Genomic DNA, 23,838 nt, shown 5'->3' with positions numbered 1-23,838 from the left:
CCTTACTTTTGCTGTGAGCTCTAGTCTTGTATCTCTAAATGGCCTATTTAACTCCTCTACTAGAATATTTAAAAGACATCTCACCCTTAACGTGCTCATAACTCTAATTCTTGATTTTTTCCCCGCTAGACTTGTTCTTTCCCCTCAATAAATGTAAATAGTAAATATTTATGGAATGCCTACAAGCACTGAATACAACACTGGTCATAGACCTCATAAAGCTTATATTCTAATGCAGGGAGACAGATAATAAACAACCCATCTATCCTTCCTTCCTTTCTTCCTCTCTCCCTCTCTTCCTCCCTTTCTCTCCTTCTCTCTCTCTTTCTATGTATTTATTATCTTGAGACAAACAATTCTTTATTTCTACCTACCTACCTACCAACCATCAGACACTGATAAATACTAACAGGAACACTAATGGCAAAGTAAGGGGGAAAGCAAGTCCTGAGGTAGGGGAGGATGCTAGTGGTTATTATTTTATACAGTAGTCAGGTTATCAGAGATCTGAAGGAAGCGAGGAAGTAAACCACATGAGCATCTTGAAGAAACATGCTCTAGGCTGAGAAAACAGCAAGAGCAAAGGCTTTGAGTTGGGAGTATGCTTGGCATATCTGAAGAATGAAAAAGGAGGTTAATGTGGCATGAGTGGAAAGGGTGAGGAGGAAAGTGGTGGGAGATGAATTCAGAGAGGTAGCACAGCTAGATCACTGAAGACTTTTTAGGCATTTGTAAGGACTTTAGCTTTTATACCATTCATCCAACTGGAGTCATCACTGTTTTCTTTTTTTTCACACCCTAGATCCAAGCCATCAGTAAATTCCAGGATATTCATAGCTGTTTTGTTCACTGACATAGCCCCAGTGTCCAGGACACAATCTGACATACAGCATACCTTGAGAATATTCGTTGAATGAGAAAGCAAACCAGTCTTAAGTCTGGTCTTACAGGTGAGTTACCCCTTGGAATTAGCTACACTGCCTCTGGAAGCACCTGTCAGAAGGTGCTTATTTTCTGTTGTATGAACACCACACAACAGAAGGGAAACTCCTAGTCGCCATCATCCTAAGTGTCTGCATGAAATATACACATGATCCTGAAACTCAGTTTAACAGAACTTTCTTGAAGACTACAGATTCTCAGTTTCTCTAGTCTCTTAGATGAAGGTACCAATTTGGGTCAATCAACATTTTCTAAACACTTACTATGTTCAATATGGGCTGTATATTACTGGCCCATCTTCTCAAAACCAACAATCATCAGCATGATACATTCATTTACATGTATATTAAATTCTTTTTCCCAGATCTAACCAAAAATTTTGAAAGTCAAGGTTGACAAAATTTAAAACAGTAAACATACAGATAACTTTTTTTTTTGGTCCTCAAAAGTGTTTTTTTTTCTTTTGTTTTGTTTTGTTTTTTGCGGTACACGGGCCTCTCACTGTTGTGGCCTCTCCCGTTGTGGAGCACAGGCTCTGGACGCGCAGACTTGGCGGCCATGGCTCACGGGCCCAGCCGCTCCGCGGCACGTGGGACCTTCCCGGACCGGGGCACGAGCCCATGTCCCCTGCATCGGCAGGCAGGCTCTCAACCACTGCGCCACCAGGGAAGCCCCAAAAGTGTTTTTTGTTTGTTTGTTTGTTTTGTTTTACATCTTTATTGGAGTATAATTGCTTTACAATGGTGTGTTAGTTTCTGCTTTATAACAAAGTGAATCAGTAATACATATACATATGTTCCCATATCTCTTCCCTCTTGCGTCTCCCTCCCTCCCACTCTCCCTATCCCACCCCTCTACGTGGTCAAAAAGCACCGAGCTGATCTCCCTGTGCCATGCGGCTGCTTCCCACCAGCTATCTATTTTATGTTTGGTAGTGTATATATGTCCATGCCACCCTCTCACTTTGTCACAGCTCACCCTTCCCCCTCCCCATATCCTCAAGTCCATTCTCTAGTAGGTCTGTGTCTTTATTCCTGTCCTACCCCTAGGCTCTTCATGACATTTTTTTTTCTTAAATTCCATATCTATGTGTTAGCATACGGTATTTGTCTTTCTCTTTCTGACTTACTTCACTTTGTATGACAGACTCTAGGTCCATCCACCTCATTACAAATAGCTCAATTTCGTTTCTTTTTATGGCTGAGTAATATTCCACTGTATATATGTGCCACATCTTCTTTATCCATTCATCCGATGATGGACACTTAGGTTGTTTCCATCTCCTGGGAGATAACTTTTTCAATTAAGATAAGTAGGATGTGAATTTTCTTTTTCACACTGGAAGCAAGTAAAACGCATCTACACACACAATTACCAAAATAAAATAGAACCTCTGGCATGTCTGCTCCTGTACTTCCACTCTTCTGGCATGGCTCAACTCACCTTGTCAAAGTGCTGCTGCAAGATGCTTTTCATCTGCACCCTTTCAGCAGTCTCTGTTCCTGAACCAGTATTCAAACACCTTGAGAGGGTCCCAATTTCCTCTTCAGCATCCTCTCCAAGAAAAATCCGCTCATCTAAATTCCCAACAGATAAAACATACTCCTCATAGGCCTTATTGATGGCTTTACTATAGGGGAAAAAAAATAGGCAAAATGTATACTCACGGAACTGCCATTTCAGTTGTTTTAGGCTACTTGTTTCATTTTTTTCATTTACTAAAAATTCTAATAATTTTGTAAAAGTTAAGTTTTAGTGGGATCACTGTTAATTATAAAAACTGAGGAGTATAAAATGCACGCTTGCTCCATTATGCTCATGCATTGTACAGTAAGTATATTTTGGTGACAGTATTTCAGGATGGGTATCCTGTACCAAGCTGCCTGGTAGGTACAGCTTCTGGTGAGAAGCCTAATTATCTTTCTTAGCTGCTCCAGGCAAGTTTGAAGACCTAAGTACTTCCACATCATCATTCTTCCCCTGTGTAGTTCCAAAAGAATTTCTTTATTTCAAAAATCACGATCCAAAAGCTTAACTATTAAAGCTTTAAAGAACGGCCATACAGTTTTCAATAAATCTAAAACATGTGCTTCGAGTAATAGTTGACAGAATTTTTTTTACTGCATCCCTATATTCTGCCACAAGACATATTCTAAATTTCCAGGACAAAACAATAAAAACATGAAACTCGGGCTTCCTTGGTGGCACAGTTGTTAAGAATCCGCCTGCCAATGCAGGGGACACGGGTTCGAGCCCTGGTCCGGGAGGATCCCACATGCCGCGGAGCAAGTAGGCCCGTGAGCCGCAGCTGCTGAGCCTGAGCTCTGGAGCCCGTGAGCCACGGCTGCTGAGGCCTGCGCGCCTAGAGCCCATGCTCCGCAACAAGAGAAGCCACCACAATGGGAAGCCTGCACACCACAATGAAGACCATCCCCTGCTCGGCACAACCGCGCGCAGCAATGAAGACCCAGCGCAGCCAAAATAAATAAATTAAATAAATTTAAAAAAAACAAAAAAACATGAAACTCTGAGGTTTCCTCGGTACATAATTTAAAACATTAAAGTACGTTTATAACAGAAGTACTCACAAACTCTCTCCAAAATTCCCAGGTTCTAGAAAACCAGTAAGATTTTCTTCTTTTCCCTTAAGGAGCTATGATGAAAGAAAAGATCCTTAAGTCATCGTATTAAATCAAGTCTTTGCCCAGAAGATATTTTCAAATTACTTCTTTACTACTTACAAACCTTTTTTTCATAAAGTTTCCTAATATAGGGTTTCCAGAAATGTTCCTTTATTCCCTTTGCTTCCAAAACTAGGCCGTCATGTAAGGAACAGAGTTTCTCAATGACACAAGGTGGGTCGGAAGAAGGTTTAGAATCCTTAGCGTGAAAATCTTCAGATAGACCTGTGATGGGTAAAATCATAGAGATAGCAGGTAGCATTCCATAAACCAAACTGTAATAAACTAAACTATAAATAATAGAGAGTCTAATCAGCACTTGAGTTAGCATATGAGTGTACAGGAAATAGTGTAAGGGCCTAATTTGACTCTATTTAAATATACTTCAAAAATAGCAAATAGAGGTAAAGCGTATCACTGCTCAAAAGATTTCAGTTATTCAGTTATCTACCTGGAGACGGTTAAAAAAGAAAAACTAAAAAAATAATTTAGTATATTGCTATAAGATCTAAAAACCAGAAAAATAAAATGTTGCCAATAAGCGTTACATTCAAATAAAAAATAGCACTTTGAAAAAAATTACTGTTCAAAGTACACACTCTTTATATACTTTGATTTAATTATATTATATGTATTTATCATGTTAATTTACAGCCCTTGTTCTAGATTCAATGCAAGAGAAATAAAGAAGAGGGGATAAAATGAAGGGAAGCAGCTATATAGAAATATAAAAGGGAGTTAGGAAAGAAATAAAAGGACAGAATACAGAGAACATTAAACTTACCAAACCAGAAGCAACTGAAGTAATTAACTCCACTGACTTTAAAAATCTACCTTGAGATTCAGACAAGCTGAAATTCTAATTGTAACCACCCCACAACTAACAATCACTCAGAATCCTACCAAGTTATTATTCAAATAGCAGCAGCATTATATAATAGCTCAATAAATACTTTTTTTTTTTTTTTGTGGTACGCGGGCCTCTCACTGTTGTGGCCTCTCCCGTTGAGGAGCACAGGCTCCGGACGCGCAGGCTCAGTGGCCATGGCTCACGGGCCCAGCCGCTCCGCGGCACGCGGGATCCTCCCGGACCCGGGCACGAACCCGCGTTCCCTGCATCGGCAGGCGGACTCCTAACCACTGCGCCACCAGGGAAGCCCAATAAATACTTTTTAATATTTGCTTTATACATAATTGGTCTCTTACTGTATATCATTCATAGAAATTATATACCTTAAAGCCTACTAAATGGATAGCCAAAATAACTATCATTTCCAAACACCTTTTAGTTTAGAGTTGAAAATTCATTTTACTTATTTTAGAACCATAGCTACTCCTCTTCTATAGAAAAGATCTGAAATGGAGATTCTTTCAATAAATCTGCTTTGACCTCCTCCTGTGTGTCAGCCATGAAACTTGCCAATGTAGAAAACCACCGTCAGCTCTAATGTCATCTTCGCTACTCCAGGTTTTTAAATTCCTTCTTCTTGTTGAATATATATTTCAGAAACTTCTAAAGTTGTCATCTAAGACTTTAAACTTTGTGATATTTGCAATTTCTTTTTCCATAAATATTTTTACAGAGAGCTCAACTCCTAGTTGTAAGTACTCTGGTGATGAAGCTTTGAAAAGCATTTATGTTCTCTGATGCTAGGAAAGCTATAGTATGTGTACAACTCCCAACAGTAAACATAATGTAGAAATGTGAGTTGTCTGATAGTCTTTGATTTACAAACTTACCTTTAAAATTAGGGTTCACAAGTTCTTTACGATTGGAACATTGAAGGGCATTTCCATAAACTAAGTCCAAAGCACACAGCAGAAGATGATAAGAATTAACCAGATCATCACTAATCATGGGGAAATTACCTACAGGATTATAAACAATTATAGAGTTAAATTTGCATCAACTTCACAATATTTTTAAAATAATTTCTTCCTTTAGTTAAAATGACATTATACAACAGTGTACAAAGCTGACTCAAGAGCTACAGAAAGTGTTTTGGCAAATTCACAGTTTGAAATATTAAACTCTTAGAAATTTATTAAACTAGATAGATAAGAGTAAGGCTAAGAAGCCCGCCGGCCACAACTAAGACCTGGCACAACCAAATAAATAAATTTTAAAAATAAGTATTTTTAAAAAAAGAGTTTAAGAAAAACCAAAACTTTACTATAAATGCCATTCATTAATATTCATTAAATAAGCATTTATTAAATGCCTAATAGCTGATCAAAATTTTATCATAATTGGTTTTTCTTTTGACAATTCTGAACACAAACAACTTCATAAATTATCTCAAGCTGTTAAGAAATTGTTTGGTATGAAAATATTTTTCTGTCAAGAAAACTGGTAGAAATGCTTAGATGGGAAAAGCTGAAAAAATGATTAATGTAATTATTTTTTCATGTATGTATTTTAAAAAGACCAGAAACTATAACCAGACTCCTAACAGTAATATTTTAAATACTTTTTGATGTAGTAATACAAGCTCATATAAATTAATGCAACAGGACCACAATAAAAGATATTTCAGTTCTAGAGCTAGTATCCCGGGAATAATTGTTGATGCTTGGTAACAAAAAAATAAACCAAAACCTAAACCTAAAGAAACATGTCATTTCTGTAGTTCTGGTTTAACTCTAACATTGAAAAGAGTTTTTATAGGCAGTTAAAACAGTTTTATTATTCTTAGAAATTAAGGAATATTTCTAGATTTTTTTTGTATCTTTAAGCATTAAACACTGCATATATATGCTTCATATTGATTTTACACTCTTATAACATCAGATGAATTCAACTTAAACAGCTAACATACATCTGAAGAATTATTTCTAAACCTTGACATTTTCACACTAAATGACTACCCAAATGCATACACACACACACTCACACTACTCTGTTTCAGGCTGTTTTCTCTCCTTTCCTCTAAAGAAAGTTACCACTTACCTCAGCATAGCAGGATAAGCAATTCTTTTTTTTTTTTAATAGATGGAAATATTTCAACAAATCAATTTAAATGGATTAAAGAGAAAAAATAGTTTTCTGCTGCCAAAAAGACAAATGATAATTAATAGGCTAAACTTTGCATTGATATAACCATACTAACTTGCATGGTTTCACAAAAAAGATGCTTAATATTAAAATATACTCAATTCCTCAGATGTAAAACAGGAAGTGGTACCTACCAGTTTCAAGCTACAAAGCCCTACACACTGACAAGCCTAAACTTGTCGCTGGTGTTGTACCTGCCACGGAAGGAAATAACTGGCAGCACAGTGACTTCTAACAAAAATCTGAAATGCCCCTAAAGATCAGAACCTAAACTCCAGGACTCTCCCATCATGACATACTCTACATTTCAAATCCTGACTTTAGAAATAAATCTCACTTCGTGAGATATTTTATCTTTCAATCAACAAAGATAATCTGACTGAAGACTTGGGATAACATGTAAAACAGGAAGTGGCACCTAACAGTCTTCAGTCCACAAAGCCCTTCATGACAACAAGCCCAAACTTGTCACTCGTGTGTACTTGCCATTGGAAGTCAACAAAGATAACAGGCAAAAGTTAGCTTGTTTATCAGGAATGAGATAATCTGGGATGCCCACTGTTGCAGACAAAGTCATGAAAAAGGTGTCTATAAGAGTACACCATCCCCCAAATAACTAAACCAAGAACTGAATAAAACCAACTAAACTACTCTATTGGAAAAGATCCTAGTGAATCATAAACGATCATAGTGCTGGATCGTGGGTAGACAAAGGCTCTTTAGACCAAATAATTATATCGGAATTAATAACAGTAAGGTAAAACTCAAACACTGAGTTAATTGTAGAGACAAAAGCTATGCCACCCCAGTTGATCAAGTGAGACCAAAACCTAAATAAATACACTTCTCTTCCAATAATTTATATAGTACCAAATACTTACCTCCAAGTATACATATGTCATAAGACATAAAACAGATATAAATCCTAGAAGTCAGATATACCTGCCCACAATCTACTGTCAAGACTAATATCATAACACCAGCCACAGTAAGCCAAGTGGTAGCAAATGTTCCAACCATCATGAAAACAGTTTATATGCTCTTATTAAGCCTTTCTAAATTTCATGCCACTGATCACACCACCTTCATCTCTGCTAAAGAAACATCCAGTGTGATGGAAAGCAAAAATAACCAAGAGCTCATTTTTGACAAAAGAAAGATTTTTCTTTTCAATAAAGCATGCAACTCAGGGAAGGAAGGATAAGTTCTAACCTAACTAGCTAGAAAGGACCAGCTACAATCAGACAAATTGAACTGACACCAAGGGACACATCCCTGCTAGAGGGCCTACACATGCAGCATGAAACCAAGAGCTAGGAGATGTGGATTCAAATCCTAGCTCTGTTTCTAGCAGCTAGTTTCTGGGCCTCAGTTACTGACTCTTTAAATAAGTTGGACAAATGGATCTAATAATGAGAACCTCTTATATTTATGAAATACCTGCCAGCTCTAATAATTCTTTGATTTTAACTTTGCATTTTATTGGGATATCTTAATGGCAAAGGCATTCTATATAATCTATAGAAAAAGCTGTGTAACTGTACTTTCTGCTCTTCTATATATTAGTAAGAATCATTTCTACATAGAAATACAGAGAGGTAAGAACCTGCTGTATAGCACAGGGAACTCCACTTCGCTGCACAGTAGAAACTAACACAACATTGTAAAACAACTATACCTCAATTAAAAAAAAAAAGACACTATGCCTAGGAATAAGCTGCATAAATTTTACACATATTTTATATTTCATTTCAATAAACTTACTGATAGTCAATTCATTCCTGATTAAAAAAATACAGAGAGGACAATAATAAGAATAAAAATGTATTTCACTGAATGCAGACCTTGGACAGGTTAAGTGAGAAGAGGAGGTAGAGAAAATAAGTTGTATCTAAAGGTATTTGATCAAGCATATTTATCTGAACAAGATGTAAAAAGTAATCTGAACTACTCTGAAAACGATCAGTCCCACTCAATTAAATAAGACATGTCTCGTGAAAAATACAGCCCAAGATATAAGCACAGACACACTAATGTGTTTCAGTCCATAATTCAGAGATAATGTGCTTTGGAAAAAATGTTGTGTAAGAACAAAACGAAGGATTTTCCATTTAATGAAGGAAGTTTGGGATACTGTAAAGAATTTCAAAAGACTCTTATGAAAAGGCAATACTTAAAAAAGAACCTGGGACTAAAAGCCTTGAGAAATTTTTCAGTGAGAATCTTTTCCTGATACACATTATAGGTTGACAATAGTAGTACCTGAACTTTTAAATAAACTAATATTTAAATAAATATCACTCTTTCCTTACCTTTTGCATATATAAAAAGCACCCAACAAAAATGGAAAACTTCAGACACGGTACAGGGCTGTCGCCTTTGGGGGAGAAAAAAGTCATGAGATAACAGAAGAATCAGAAAAAGACATGACAAATGACTGTAAACTAGGTGAGAAACAAAACCCACAGTTAGAGGGAGTGACAGCAGATTCATTTCACATGGAAAATGTGCAAGAAGTTCTGCTCCAACCAAATACTGGTAAGGGAATAGCTGGGAGCAAGGGAAAGCACTCATCTTAGAAGAAAATTCTGAAGAGGTGTAAAAGCTTTTGCAGGTCAAGATAAGTAAGGTAGAAAATAAAACGAGTAACAATAGTTCTTCTGATGACATCAGCAAGGCTAATGCTGCTTTAAGACCCATGTATGCAGGCAGATATTCCTCCAACTTTTTTTCCCCTCCACCATAGTTGATGAAATGTAAACCCTCCCTCCCTAAAGACATTCCAGATTATATATCGAGTCACAAATGGATTTTTTTTTTTTTTGGCTGTGCTGCATGGCATGCGGGATCTTACCCCGACCAGGGACCGAACCCGTGCCCCCTGCAGTGGGAGCTCGGAGTCTTAACCAATGGACCGCCAGGGAAGTCCCACGAAAGGACTTTTTAATGTAAATTCGGGGCTCCCCATAATTCCTTATATTTCTATCATTAGGAGTACCTGTTGCAGGGAGGAGGAAGGGGGAAAATAAAAGTGTACCTGTTATATTTGCTAAGATGTCTGCTACAGGGAGTTTCAGACCTGTTTTAAACTTGGCTTTTCTACCAAATCCTCTGCCAATGTTTAGGTAAGACATCTGTTGGCTCCATATCCCAATAGCCTTATTCTACCAAGGTGCTTTGAAGAGAAGAATCTGAAGACTGGGGTTTAGTTCCCTCACTGTCATTAGCTAAGTACACTTGCTCTCCATGTGCCTTAGTCTCTCCATCTGCTAAAAGATCATTCTACTTGGGTATAATACTGTATTTCATTCACCAGTCGATGGCAAGGATTAAACGTCATTGCCCTGCTTTAAAAAGTAGCCTCCCCACCATAGGCATGTGATAAACTACCTAGTTTTGCTACCTAGCAAGATAAAAGTCAAACATTTTAGAAGCCATTCTAACTTACAGTTATAAGAAAAATAAGTCCTAGCGATGTAATGTACAACATAAATATAATTAACACTGCTGTATGCTATATATGAAAGTTAAGAGAATAAATCTTAAGAGTTGTGATCACAAAGAAAAATTTTTTTTCTATTTAGTTTTGTATTTCTAAGTGAGATGATGGCTGTTCACTAAACTTACTGTGGTCATCATTTCATGATGTATGTAAGTCAGATCATTATGCTGTACACCTTAAATTTATATAGTGCTGCATGTTAATTATACCACAATAAAACTGGAAGAAAAAAACAACACTCAAGCCACTCCAAAAACTGGCTCTAGAACTCTAGAACAAACTTAACCTGCTTAGCCAAATTTCCTCCTACTTTGCTGCTTCGGTGTCTTCATTCTTCATCCTCTGCATAGAAGGCTACCTGTATCTCCAAATTCACCTATCAAAATCCTACCCATCCTTCCAGTCCTATTTCTGCCTACTCCATGGAACCTTACCTAACTGTCTTATACAGAGTGGCTTATTTTTGCCCCCAAAGTCCTACATTTCTATTATCTTTTGCACTTATACATGCCTCTCCCTGACTATACTTACTGTAAGCTCTCAAAAGACAGTGACTCTGGGTTTTGGTTTTTTTTTTTTTTTTTTTTTAACATTTGTATCCTACATACAGTAAGCTCTCAATAAATACTCAGTGAGAAATTTTCAAAGACCAGTGTGTGAGATGCAATACTGAGTCGTGGTGAAATACACGGGTTCTGCAGGCAGACTACTTAAGTTTCAATAAGAGCTCCACACTTACTGTGTGACCTTGGCCAAATTACTTAACCTCTCAAAGGCTTGTTTCCCCCCACGTGTAACAACAGTATCAACCTCATAAAGCCATCGTAATGATTAACTGAAGTAATACATGCTTAAGTCTTAGAAGAGTCCCTGCCCCATAATAAATACTCAGTAAATGGTATACATTACTATTACTAATATTAGCCAAAAGTACTAATAAAAAGTATACAGGGTGATATAGATGTAAAATTTTTAGGTAAACTTATTAGAATTTTCTGAATTAGAATTAAGTAGTCCATACACCCTAATAAATATCAAAGCAAATACAATCTGAAATCATTTTTACAACACTTCAGAGAAAGAAGATATTCTATATCTTTCTATAAATGATCATATCAGCCTCACTTAGACTCAGAAACAAGCTTCTATCCAAACTTTAGAATACTTAATTATAAATAGACAATTCCCTAAAACTGCAAGCAAACTAGACCAGCTGCTTCCGTATCAGTGGGGTCAAGTATATAAAAATGAACATCGTTTTATTTTTTAAAGCTGCTCACTTACTGTAAACATCCTTCACAGTTTGGGAACATTTTTATATTGAAAGAGAAGCAAACATTATTCATTCAATTACAATAACTTCTTTTCCCCTACTTTTCTTGTCAACATTTTTCTAGTTCTATTTTAAGAACAAATTTTCATTTCTACTTTATGAAAAAAACTTTCGTGATAAAAGTAGAGAATTTGTATCCCATAATTGCCCTTATCTACCAGGAAAGATGGAAAACGTCGAGCCAGAATAAGTTTACAGATTTGCACACATAGTCAGAAGCAGAATTTCATAATAGTTTCAGTTTTCAGTTCCACTATTCTCCCCCCAATCCGGTTTCTCTACTTTTCACAGGTTGTAAACATCAAAATACATAGAGAAGGCTTTTCAGGGGGATTTTTTTACTATTCACTTTGACATAAAAGTCAAATAAAGAAATAGTCTATATGTATTATAATATGTAGAAAATAATAGAAATAGTCAATATCATCGATAATAGAAAATTAAGTAGTCATATTCTATACCCAAGATTGCTAACTGGTGAGAGTATCTAAGGTCTGATTTTTGCATTTTCGGTTGCTTAAATGAACAGGGAAAGTTTATAGAAACAGAGATTCCACACATTTTGCAACGTGAAAGAAGCCAAACTCTTCAGAGCTAACATACAATGAAAAGCAAGAAATTATTATTGGAAAGAAAGATTACTTATGAAATCACATTTGTTTCTTAAGACCAGCAAAATAAACTGAGGGACACAAACTAAGGGATCAAAACTGTAGTACAGACAAATGTGTATTCCTGCTTAACAAATATAAAAACATACCGCTGTTTTCTTCCTCTTTGTTGACGAGGCTGCTCCTCTTGAGGATATTTAAAAATGTCCTGAAAAATGGGTTCATATTTCTTAAAGATTACAGCAGAAACAGTGAAGTTTCTTTCTAATCTCTCAGTCCGTTCTCTGAACTGTGCGGGTAGGTTTGCCATGTCTTCCCATTTCTTCATCTTGTGAAAAAATTCAATTAAGCTGATATTAAAAATAAAAAATGAGATTTTTTTTTTGTAATTAACACAGGGTAAAATATACAAATTAGATAATTAAAAGTAATTGAAATTAACTCATTAAATTATATTACTTTTAGACAGTGATATAAAATCACAACTCATGCCTCTCTGGCTAATCTCACAGATTGGTTTATTTCTCTCATCTTCCAAATCTAATTTCCCTAATCTCTTTTCCTGAGATTACCTAAAAGTTTAAAAGAAATATGAAATACATATCAATACAAAAGAAGTGGAAAATAAGTAGTTAACCAGAGAACATAACCAACATTCATGTAACAATTGCCAGATTTAACAAATATAAACATATCAAATACATTTTGCCATGTTTGCTTCAGATTCTACAGAAACAGCCAGTTCCCTTTGGACTCTTCTTCCCCAAAGATAAGCACCACTGTATAGTCTGAGTCTTCCCATCCGAGTTTTTACACTTACTGTGTGATTATATATGTACCCATAAACAGTTTAGTAGTATCTTTTGTATGTGTGGTTTTAAATTTTTATATAAATGGTATCATACTGTAAGTAGCATTCTACAACTTGTTTTTTCATTCAATATGTTTATGAGATTAATGTTGCTACGTGTAGATCTAATTTTTAATTGCTAAAAATATTCCTTCATATGAACTACCATGTCTTGCGTTCATTCCCCAACCAATGGAAATTGAGGTTTCTAATTTTTCACTATAACAAAAATGCTGTAATGAACACATTTCTGTACTTGTACGCTGAAGTTTCTTTAAGAACTACCCTGAGAAGCAGAATTGCTGAGTCAGAGAATATGCATCTTCAACTTTACTAGATACTGCCAAATTTCCCACTAGAGTGACTGTGCCAATTTATACTCTCTCCAATGTACACCAGCAATACAGAGTTCCTATTTCCCTACATAATGACCAAACTTGGTATCGTGAGACTCCAAATTTCCCCAATCTGATGAGAATGAAATATTACCTTATTTTTACTTCGAACTTCCTTGATTACTTGTGAGACTGAACATCTTTACCTACATGTATTAGCTATGTGAGTTTAGGCCTTTGTGAAATCATATACTTTTCCCATTTTTTAGTAGCTATTTGTCAATTATTTAACTATTTGTTAGTAGTCCTTTATGTAATTCTGGATACTAATCTTTTGTTACACTGTAAATATCTTTTCCCAATCTGCTCTTTCTTTTTAATTCATTTAGTCCATTGCTGCAGAGAAGTAAATAATCTGAACCCATAGGTAAAAATTTAAAAACAAAAATTGAGCTTTCGAATTGGAAATAAAACTGAAGTCTGAGATATTACTTGCATTAAAATATTAGGTAAGCTTAGTTTACTAGAGTTTATAATGATGATTCCATAATTTGACCTTTGCTTCTAAAGTCCCTTGTCTGTCATTTAACTGGATGAGTCTGACTCCACTTTTCTTCTTTGTAATGATTATACTTTGCACCTTATTTACGCCCACTTCTGCAGGTTTACAGCCCAGGTGTTCAACTCTTTACACGCTGCCTCTTGTTCTTAGGCCTAAATATAACTCAGGATGGAGTTCAAGGTTAATAAATAGACTCCAGCTAAAAGATTACATTTGTTGTTATTTTAATAGTAAGTGATTTTTTTTTAAACCACTAGGTCCATAAATTTTGACAGTGGCACTTCCTCCAAAATGCCAAACATCCTTTTTCCACCAATCTTTAATAAGCCAAGAGAAAATTAACCCAAACGGCACAAATAATAAATGTAATCAATTCAATTACACAACAGATAGAAAAAGCAATTTCTGCCTCCTCTTTAGATACAAGTCCAGTACATGTAGTTCTCAGTTTAATACCATATAATATTTAGTTTTTCAATTTAGAGTATCTTTACTTAGAGTTCTCCCAATAGTACACAATGATAAGTCATTGTGTAATATTAACCTAGTAGGAATGAAAATGTAATTGATTATCTTAATGTAATTAAATGTAATGATAACCTAATAGTAAACGCTTCATACAAGTACCAAATACGTTAAAATTTAATTATTTTTCACCAAAGAAATATAATATAATGGACACTAACTTAGATGTGGTAAAGAAAAACCATAACCTAACTTCTAAATTTAGCACTCCATAGGTACAAATGCTTGGAAAATGATAAAGAGAAATTCCTACTGTCACTATGCGTTTATCTTAGTCACACTCTACAAACTCTGACATAGTTACCTCTGCTCTGAACATCTCAGGATTCTAGTTAAAGATACATAGTTTCCTTCAACTGTCCCTTTGCTTACAGTTGGCACAGATTTTCTGCAAGCCACATATAAGGCACATGCTAACCAATGAAGATCATTTCCCTGTAAAATAAAAGAAAATTGATTTTTAGCTAATGAACTATGTATATTTCAGTATGAAAAACTCGTTTAAATTCAAAGTGTTATTTATATGTTTGTGGGAAATTGCATTTTCAGTGATGTCCCTGTCCCAAATGCTCTTCGTATAATGTGACACTGACATTCTTCCACGGAGAGGTTGAAGTCTGTGTTCTCTCACTTTGAATTGTCTCAACCAGTACCACAGGTGAAAGTGATGCTATGTAACTTTCAAGATCATAAAAGGCAATACAATTCCACCTGGTGCTCTCTCTCAGGACATACACCGTGGAAGTCCCAGCATGGGAGTAGATCACCTTGGGCAAATTACTTAACAATTGTAGAGGCTCAATTTTCTTACCTGAGGACTGTGAGAATTGAGAAAATACAAGAAATCAAAAGATAAAATTCTATAACCACTATTCTATATTAAATATCATAAGAGCTTTATTTTCCAGGGTACACTTCCATGAGACTGACACCCGCCATTATTTTACAGCATACCTGACTACTAGTTCCACAAGGGCAGGGATTTTATGTTTTGTGCCTTGCTCTATCCCCAGCACCTACGTAACAGTGTCTGGCCATGAACAGGTGATCAAAAAATATCTGGGAAATGAATGAACATCATTCACTTACTGGGTAAACTGAGCTAAGAATCTGAGATCGAAGTCTTTAAAAAACTGAGAAATCAAACAGTTATTTTTAAAAATAATTTACTAACCATCTATTATTTGTCACTTGCTTATATAACCCTGGGCTTCACACAACTTAACCACTGTGAGTTGAAATAATGCTTTTTCTATCGAATTTACAGGGTTATCCTGAGGGTAAATAAGAGCTTATTTGGAGGCACTTATGCCCATCACCAAAAAAGAGTCCTTCTCTTTGTCTGCCTACAGGAACCACTAGGAAAGAAACAAGAACATGGCCTATTCAGCCAGATCACCAAAGCATGTGAAAGAGCTTTGTAAACTCCAAAGCGCTATCCATATGAGTGCTTCATGTTCCAGAAACTCGACGTTACCTTATTTAACCATCAGAACAGCTTTGTAAGGTAGGTACAAATATCTCAAAGTAACATACCACAAAATTGAGTTTGGAATGGTTAAGTAAATTGCCCAAAGTCACCTAGGTCTGTCAGGTTCCAAAGCCAGTATATTACTAGCTTCCCCCCCAACCCCGCCCTGCTGCAGATGTAAAAATGGGAATAAGGAACTGAATTAAAATTCTATTAATGCAAGAATAAAAAAATAATAACCTTAGTGAGTGCCACACAGGCAAAAACACCCTCTTATAGTTAAATAACACCTCGGTTAGGCCTTCCCATTCTAAGCCTATTTGCCCTACTCTTTCCACAAACTATTCAACAACTTAAAATCGTATGGCCTGCAGTTTAAATACCACTCACACAGGCAGTCAAACAGCGGATAAACAATGCAGACTTCCGTGTCACTTCCCATTGGCCCATAAAGGGGAGGTGCCTACAGGGTTGAGCCTCACTGGCTAGAATGGCCATTTTCTCCGCTGCAAGCCCCGTCGGAAGAAAGGGACAAAACATGCCTAGATCGCAGCGACTATAAGAGTCCTGGGCAATGTCTGGAGAGACCAATAGGTCCTCAAGGTCGTCGCAGTCCTGACTTCCTAGAGACAAATGCGTGTCTATATCCAGGCGGGCAGAAAGCCCGTTTCATTTGCGCAGGGGAAAGATTCGTCTTTGTTCACACATACATAAACACAGCTCGAAACGTAACGCTTTTACTCAAACGGAGGCAATGGCCTGGACAAAGGCAATTTGGTACAGTTCAAAAAGAACTGAAGAAGCCCGGAAACGCAGGCGCTAACATCGGGTTAATTTCAGAGCTAATGCAGGCAAGCCCCCGCCCCACCCCACCCCCTTCTGCGTACGGTCTTGACAACTACACCTGTTCATCCTGCCAACAAGGTGCTTGTTTTTGTAATCGGACCGCAGCACGACCTCAGCCTCGCGGTGCTACTTTAGGGCAAGGGCTGTTCCCGCTTCGGAACCGGAGGGGGAAGAGCAGCGAGACAGAGTTCACTTTCAGGGCCGCTACAGAGCTTTTCAAAAGCCAGGTTTCCAGGACGAAGGTTCGCAAAGAGGATTCCCTCCCCGCTCCAGGCTGGGGACCCAGAGAGCCGGGGCCGGCAGGGGCGGAGGGGTCCCCCCTACCCCCCAACCGCGGGGCGCCCGAGCCGGGGAGACAAGGGACTCCATTCCCGGAGGCGGGGCGGGACCACTAGGCCCGGAAAGCCGCTGGTCTCCTCCCCCCGGGCGCACCTCCAGCGTGTAGCTCTCGCTCATGCTCCTGTAGCTGTCCCAGGCCTCGGCCCGAGCCGCCTCGTCCATGTTCAGGCGGCTGCACAGCTCGTCGAACCGCTGTTGGGTCTGAGGGGCCGGCGACCGGGCCGACTGCGCTGCGTCCTCCGCCTCGGCATCCTCCTCCTCCTCTTCATCCGAGGCCGCCGCCGCCGGAAGAGGAGGAGGGGGCGGCGGCGGCGATTGGTTGCCTCCCGACGGCATAGCGCACACCTGGGCGGCGGGGCCTCAGGTGAGCCGAGGGCCTGGGCCCCCAGCCATTCAAACCGCGAAGCGCCCGCCAGTCGGCCGACTGATTGCCGACTGCGCCGCGGCCAACGGCGCTGCGCCACACATCGGTGCCCGTAGTTCCGAGCACGGGTTGATGGGAAATGTAGTCCAGGCCGGGGGCCCACGGGGATCAAAACTCATATGTAGAAAAATCATCTCGCGTCGTCTCCCTCGGGTGGAAATAAAAGCGACTTCTCTCCGTTTCAAGTACCTCCTCATCGGGAGACCATTCAGCAGGGCTGTACTGAAGAGAAAACATCCAAGAAACGTTGACCTGTGAAGGTTTAGTGTCCAAAGTGTCCCCAGAAATAACACTCATCACCTGCGTGTCCTTATCTAAAAAATAAAGATAATAGAAAGGGCCTGTCTGCCTAAATTCAAATTTCGGCGTCATTCCTAATTCTAGTTCTTTCCTATGTTTTAATTTTATTTGCGACTTTCAAATAATTATTGGATTTTTTTTTTAAAGTAGTAATTCTTTTTTTCCCCATAGGGTGAATTTACATTCACTATAAGTGACATATTTGTCCTACTCTAACTCACCCAATTGGCTTAAATTTACATTTCCTTTATTTTTATTTTCATTTTGCTTTCTCTTTTCAAATTTATATGAATCACTTTGTTTCCAGTCGTCTTTGATTTCTTAAAGGGGTATGGTATAAAACGTTTTCATGCACGAGGAGCCCTAAGGCATTTCTGGTTTGCTATGGGGTCATTTTCTGTCTTCATTGATCATTTGAACCCAGCCACCATACCGTGAGGAAGCCCAGGTCACTTAGAGAAGCCTGTTGTCAAAGATAAACAAAGCTAGACATCAGTGAAAGGGATGAAAACATTTTATGCAGTCATTCCTGACAGTAGGGGAAAGTGCTGGACTCCTTTCTGAATTGTGCAGAGATAATTGGGGATTTAAAGGGAAAAGGAAAGAGTAGAGATGGGGAGGGAACAGAGCTCAAGCAAAAAGTTACAGAGGGTTGGTGACTATATATGTGATTAGGCCAAGTGGACCTGCTAGTTATCAATTTGTTGAAGTTACGATTGTATCCTGCCACAGAGACTGGGAGTCAGAGACTCTGTACTTCCTGATGATTACATATCAAAGGAATGGCTTTCAGGTCATTGAGAAAGACACTCCTGATTTGTAGGATATACAGTTGGTCTGCAGTATACACAGGTTGTGCATCCGCAGGTTCAACCAACTGTGGATCAAAAATATTAAGAAAAACAAAAACAGGGACTTCCCTGGTGGCGCAGTGGTTAAGAATCCACCTGCTAATGAGGGGACATGGGTTCGAGCCCTGGTCTGGAAAGATCCCACCTACCGTGGAGCAACTAAGCCCGTGCTCCACAACTACTGAGCCTGTGCTCTAGAGCCCACAAGCCACAACTACTGAGCCCACGTACCACAACTACTGAAGCCCACACACCTAGAGCCCATGCTCCACAACAAGAGAAGCCACCACAATGAGGAGCCTGCACACCACAACTAGAGAGAAAGTCTGTGCGCCCCAGTGAAGACCCAGCACAGCCAAAAATAAATAAATACGTAAATTTAATTAAAGAAAAAGAAAAGAAAAGAAAAAACACCTCACTGAAAACAAGACTTTCCCTTTTTTTAAAAAAAAGAACAAAAACAAAACAAACAAACAAAATACATACAACCATTCCAGGAAGTTCCAAAAAGCAAAGCTTGAATTTGTCACGTACCCTAGCAACTATTTACTTAGCATTTACATTTACATCCCACTTACATTTTATTAGGTATTATAAGTAATCTAGAGATGATTTAAAGTTTACAAGAGGATGTGCATAGCTTATATGGAAATACTATGACATTTTATATAAGAGACTTGGGCATCAGCAGTTATTGGTATCTGCAGGGCTCCTGGAACCAATCCCTGCATATACCAGGGACAACTGTACATCTCAAAAGGACAGAGGAAGGTATCACAATTGTAAGCCCTATTTAGTAAATGCTATAAGAAAGAGAAGGCTGAGACCTTTCCTCAGGTGTTGGCAAGAACAATCTTTAAATTCTGGAAGCATTGAGGTTTCTCAGGCAGGCATTTTATCAATAATAGGGGCTGGAGTCACCCTAGGACACAGCCTTATGCTGCTAGAAGCCATGCTAGAGTTATGGCATCTCAGTGCAGGGGTTTGGACGAGAGTTTTGCTGTTCTAACCATGCACATAGGACATGAGACCCCTGGCCCTCAGTCCCAGCCATGTTGAATGAGCCCGTTTACAAGCAGATTCTCCAGCTTCCAGTCAAGCTGTCCCAGCTAATGCTGTATGAAGCAGAGATGAACCTTCCCGCTGATCCCTGCCCAACTGCATATCTGTGGGCAAAAGCAATAATTATTTTGTTTCAAATCACAAAGTTTTAGGACAGTTTGTTATGCAGCAATAAATAATTAAACACCTGTTAAGTGTAAGACATGTATCTATCAATTATCATGAAAGAAAAAAAATCACTTAATAATTGAATTTTTTCTTGGTAATTTTTTATGCCTCCACTAGTCTTACCAATAGATTAAATTTTTTAACTTTGAAAAGCTAAAATTACTTAATAATTGACATTAACATTCCTTAAAAAAAAAAAAGAAAAAAGAGGCACTTTTGATGATGGAGATTAACTGACTTAGACATAGCTAAGAAAAGAGTTGAAACTGAATCTCTAGACTATGGGTACAAAACATTTCTACCCCTTATCTTATCTCCTTCTCCTCCAGAAGTTAGGGTGGCCGTCTTAAAACACAAATCTGGGGCTTCCCTGGTGGCGCATGCAGGGGACACGGGTTCGTGCCCCGGTCCGGGAAGATCCCACATGCCGCAGAGTGGCTGGGCCCATGAGCCATGGCCGCTGAGCCTGCACGTCCGGAGCCTGTGCTTTGCAATGGGAGAGGCCACAACAGTGAGAGGCCCGTGTACTGCAAAAAAAACAAAACAAAACACAAATCTGATCACCTCTTTCCCCTAGTTAAATAGTTTCTCACTGATCTTAGAAGTCAACATCCTCCATGGCCTACAGGTTCCCTCCCACCTGCCTCTGTATTCTCTTTGAAAATCGCTTTCCATCAGTCAAGTACCACCTTCAATGTCAATTTCTCGAATTTCCCTATTAAATGTTCTCATGACACATTATAGTCATAGTGAATTATTTCCATGTTTATCTTTCATGTCTATTGTCCTCATTATGTGTTAAGTGCTATGAGAGTAGCAACTGTGTCTCTTTCGTTCCATCCTGTGACCTCAGAGTCTAACATGGCTCTGGGCATCTAGTTGACTCGCCAAAATATTTATTGAATAAATGACTGATTATGATAATCAAGATATATCTTGTTCTTATTGGAGTCTCAGGTTTTGTGCACGTAAAATCCTTACTCTGGCTGTGATCTGATAGTCCAATAGAATGTCAAAGACCATAAATGGCAGTCATCTAAAAATAAATTTTACCTTTACATTATTTATATCACCCTAAAAATATATGACTTAACTGTGAAACATCACATAAACATTTCTACAATGAAACACAGTGGTCTTCACACGCTTTGGTATGTCCTCCTAAAAAAATCACCTTCTAGCATACTTTAAAGTTGACATCTAAAAGGTTTCATTAAAAGTTTGATCAAGAGCAAAGGATGTAACATCCAGCATGTAACTACAGAACTTTTAAAGTGAAACTGTTACTAAACTTGAAATATTTCCATTGGACCTTAAATATCATAGCAGATACTCACTATCATTCATTTTAAAAATACATGAACAGGGAATTCCCCGGTGGTCCAGTGGTTAGGACTCTGCACTTCCACTGCTGAGGGTGCAGGTTTGAACCCTGGTCAGGGAACTAAAATCTGGCAAGCTGTGCAGTGCAGGAAAAAAAAGAAAGAAAGAAAAAAAAAAGAAATCAAACTTGCACACAAAAGACCCTGAATAACCAAAGCAATCTTGAGAAAGAAGAACAAAGCTGGAGGCATCACACTTCCTGATTTCAAACTATATCACAATATTACAAAGCTATAGTAATCAAAACAGTATGCTATTGGCATAAAACAGACACACAGATCAATGGAACAGGATGGAGAGCCCAGAAATAAACTCACACGTATATGGTCAATTAATTTACAACAAAGGAGCCAAGAATATACAATGGGAAAAAGATAGTCTCTTCAATAAATTGTGTTGAGAAAACTAGACAGCCACATGCAAAAGAATGAAACTGGACCACTATTTTACACCATACACAAACATGATTTCAAAATAGATTAAAAACTTGAACATAAGGCCTGAAACCATAAAGCTCCTAGAAGAAAACACAGGTGGTAAGCTCCTTAACAATGAATTTTTTGGATTTGACACCAAGAGCAAAAGCAACAAAATCAAAACAAACATGAAGAACTACATCAAGGGACTTCCCTGGTGGAGCAGTGGTTAAGAATCTGCCTGCCAATGCAGGGAACATGGGTTCAATTCCTGGTCTGGGAAGATCCCACATGCTGCGGGGCAAATAGCCCTGTACACCACAACTACTGAGCCTGTGCTCTAGAGCCTGCAACATAAATCATAGCAATATTTTTCTGGCTCTGTCTCTTAAGGTAAAGGAAACAAAAGCAAAAGTAAACAAATGGGGTCTGATTTAACTGTGAAGATTTTACACTGCAAAGGAAACCACTGACAAAATGAAAGGACAATCTACCGAATGGGACATGACTGATAAGTGGTTAATATCAAAACCACATAAACAGCTCATGCAACTCAATATCAAAAAAACAAGCAACCCAGGAATTCCCTGGCAGTCCAGTGGTTAGGATTCAGAGCTTTCACTGCCGTGGGCCCAGGTTCAATCCCTGTTTGGGGAACTAAGTACCCACAAGAAGCACCATGCGGCCAAAAAACAAAACAAAACAAAAATGAAAACAAACAAAAACAAGCAACCTGATTTAAAAAATCAGCAGAAGACCTGAATAGACATTTTTCCAAAGAAGACATACAAATGGCCAAGAGGCACATGAAAAGATGCTCAGCATTGTTAATCATCAGGGAAATGCAAATCAAAACCACGGTAAGCTCTCACCTCACACCTGTCAGAAAAGCTATCATCAAAAAGACTACAAATAACAAATGTTGGCAAGGATGTGGAGAAAAGGAAAACCTAGTACACTGTTGATGGGAACGTAAATTGGTGCAGCCATTATGGAAAACAGTATGGAGTTTCCTCAAAAACAGCAACAACAACAACAACAATAACAACAACAAAAACAAATAGAACTACCATATCATCCAGCAATTCCACTTCTGGGTATTTACTGGAAGGAAATGAAATCACTAACTCAAAAGGATATCTGCACCTCTATATTCATAGCAGCATTACTTACAGTATCTAAGACATGGAAATAACCTAAGTGCTCATTGACAGATGAGTGGATAAAGACATTTGTATATAATTGAATATTATTCAGCCATAAAAGAAGGAAAGCCTGCCATTTGTGACGACATGGATGGAACTTGAGGGTATTATGCTAAGTGAAATAAGTCAGACAAAGAAAGACAAATACTGTATGATATCACTGATATGTGACATCTAAAAGAAAAACCCACCAAAAACCAAACTCTTAGATACAGAGAACAGACTGGTGGTTGCCAGATGTGGGCAATAGTGGGTAGGTGAAATGGGTGAAAAAAATGGGTGGACAAACGGTACAAACGTCCAGTTACAAAATAGATAAGTTATGGGGATATAATGCACAACATGGTGACTATAGTTAACTATACCATATTGTGTATTTGAAAGTTGCCAAGAGAATAAATCTTAAAATTTCATGTCACACACACAAAAAATTTGTACCCATGTGTGGTTATAGATGTTAACTAAACTTCTTGTGATAATCCTATATATATATATATATATATATATATATATATATATATATATATATACACACACACACACACACACACACACACACACACACATATATTAAATCACTATGTTGTACACCTAAAACTAATACAATGTTGTATATCAATTTTATCTCAATTTTAAAAAGAATTTTAAAAAAAGAGAAATCAATCTCGGTTATTCCAGAGGTTTGGTTCTTGGGGTCTGATTACTCTTTCACTCATTTATTCATTAATTCATTAAGCCAGAGATCTTGTCATCCATCCACTCAAATATTCAGCAAATGTTTAGTGAGTGCCTACTATGTGTCAAGTACTTTGCCAAACACTGAAGATATAGTAGTGAATGGTATATGCATGGTCTCTGCCCTCAAGAGCTTATGATCTCATGGGAAAAACAGACCTAGAACAAGTAATTATCAAGTGTGAATATATTACAAAAAAAAGAAAGTCAGGGAACTATAGGATTGCATCCCAGAAGACCTT

The 23,838-nt window shown here is 38.0% G+C and overlaps 1 protein-coding gene across 4 annotated transcripts in view; it reads right to left on the bottom strand.

Moving 5' to 3' along the window:
- RBL2 (RB transcriptional corepressor like 2) overlaps positions 1-17,477 on the bottom strand; it is a 51,628-nt gene extending 34,151 nt beyond the window's left edge. For 3 of the 4 annotated variants that reach the window (XR_009517429.1, XM_059999087.1, XM_059999086.1), the window contains exons 1-8: positions 17,146-17,477; positions 14,701-14,831; positions 12,274-12,474; positions 8,991-9,055; positions 5,364-5,492; positions 3,688-3,848; positions 3,531-3,595; positions 2,386-2,572 (exon numbers count right to left, since the gene is read on the bottom strand). Coding sequence is in view for 3 of the 4 variants with exons in the window: in XM_059999087.1 (XP_059855070.1) it covers positions 2,386-2,572; positions 3,531-3,595; positions 3,688-3,848; positions 5,364-5,492; positions 8,991-9,055; positions 12,274-12,474; positions 14,701-14,831; positions 17,146-17,388 (1,182 nt within the window). In the remaining variant the exon portion in view is untranslated. The remainder of the gene's footprint in view (positions 1-2,385; positions 2,573-3,530; positions 3,596-3,687; positions 3,849-5,363; positions 5,493-8,990; positions 9,056-12,273; positions 12,475-14,700; positions 14,832-17,145) is intronic. The other variant, XM_059999088.1, reaches the window with a different exon arrangement.
- Between the last annotated feature and the right edge of the window lie 6,361 nt (positions 17,478-23,838).

The sequence above is a fragment of the Delphinus delphis genome, chromosome 20 (assembly GCF_949987515.2).
Source record: "Delphinus delphis chromosome 20, mDelDel1.2, whole genome shotgun sequence".
In the NCBI taxonomy this organism is placed as follows: Eukaryota; Metazoa; Chordata; class Mammalia; order Artiodactyla; family Delphinidae; genus Delphinus; species Delphinus delphis.
This window is presented reverse-complemented; position numbering and strand designations above follow the sequence as displayed.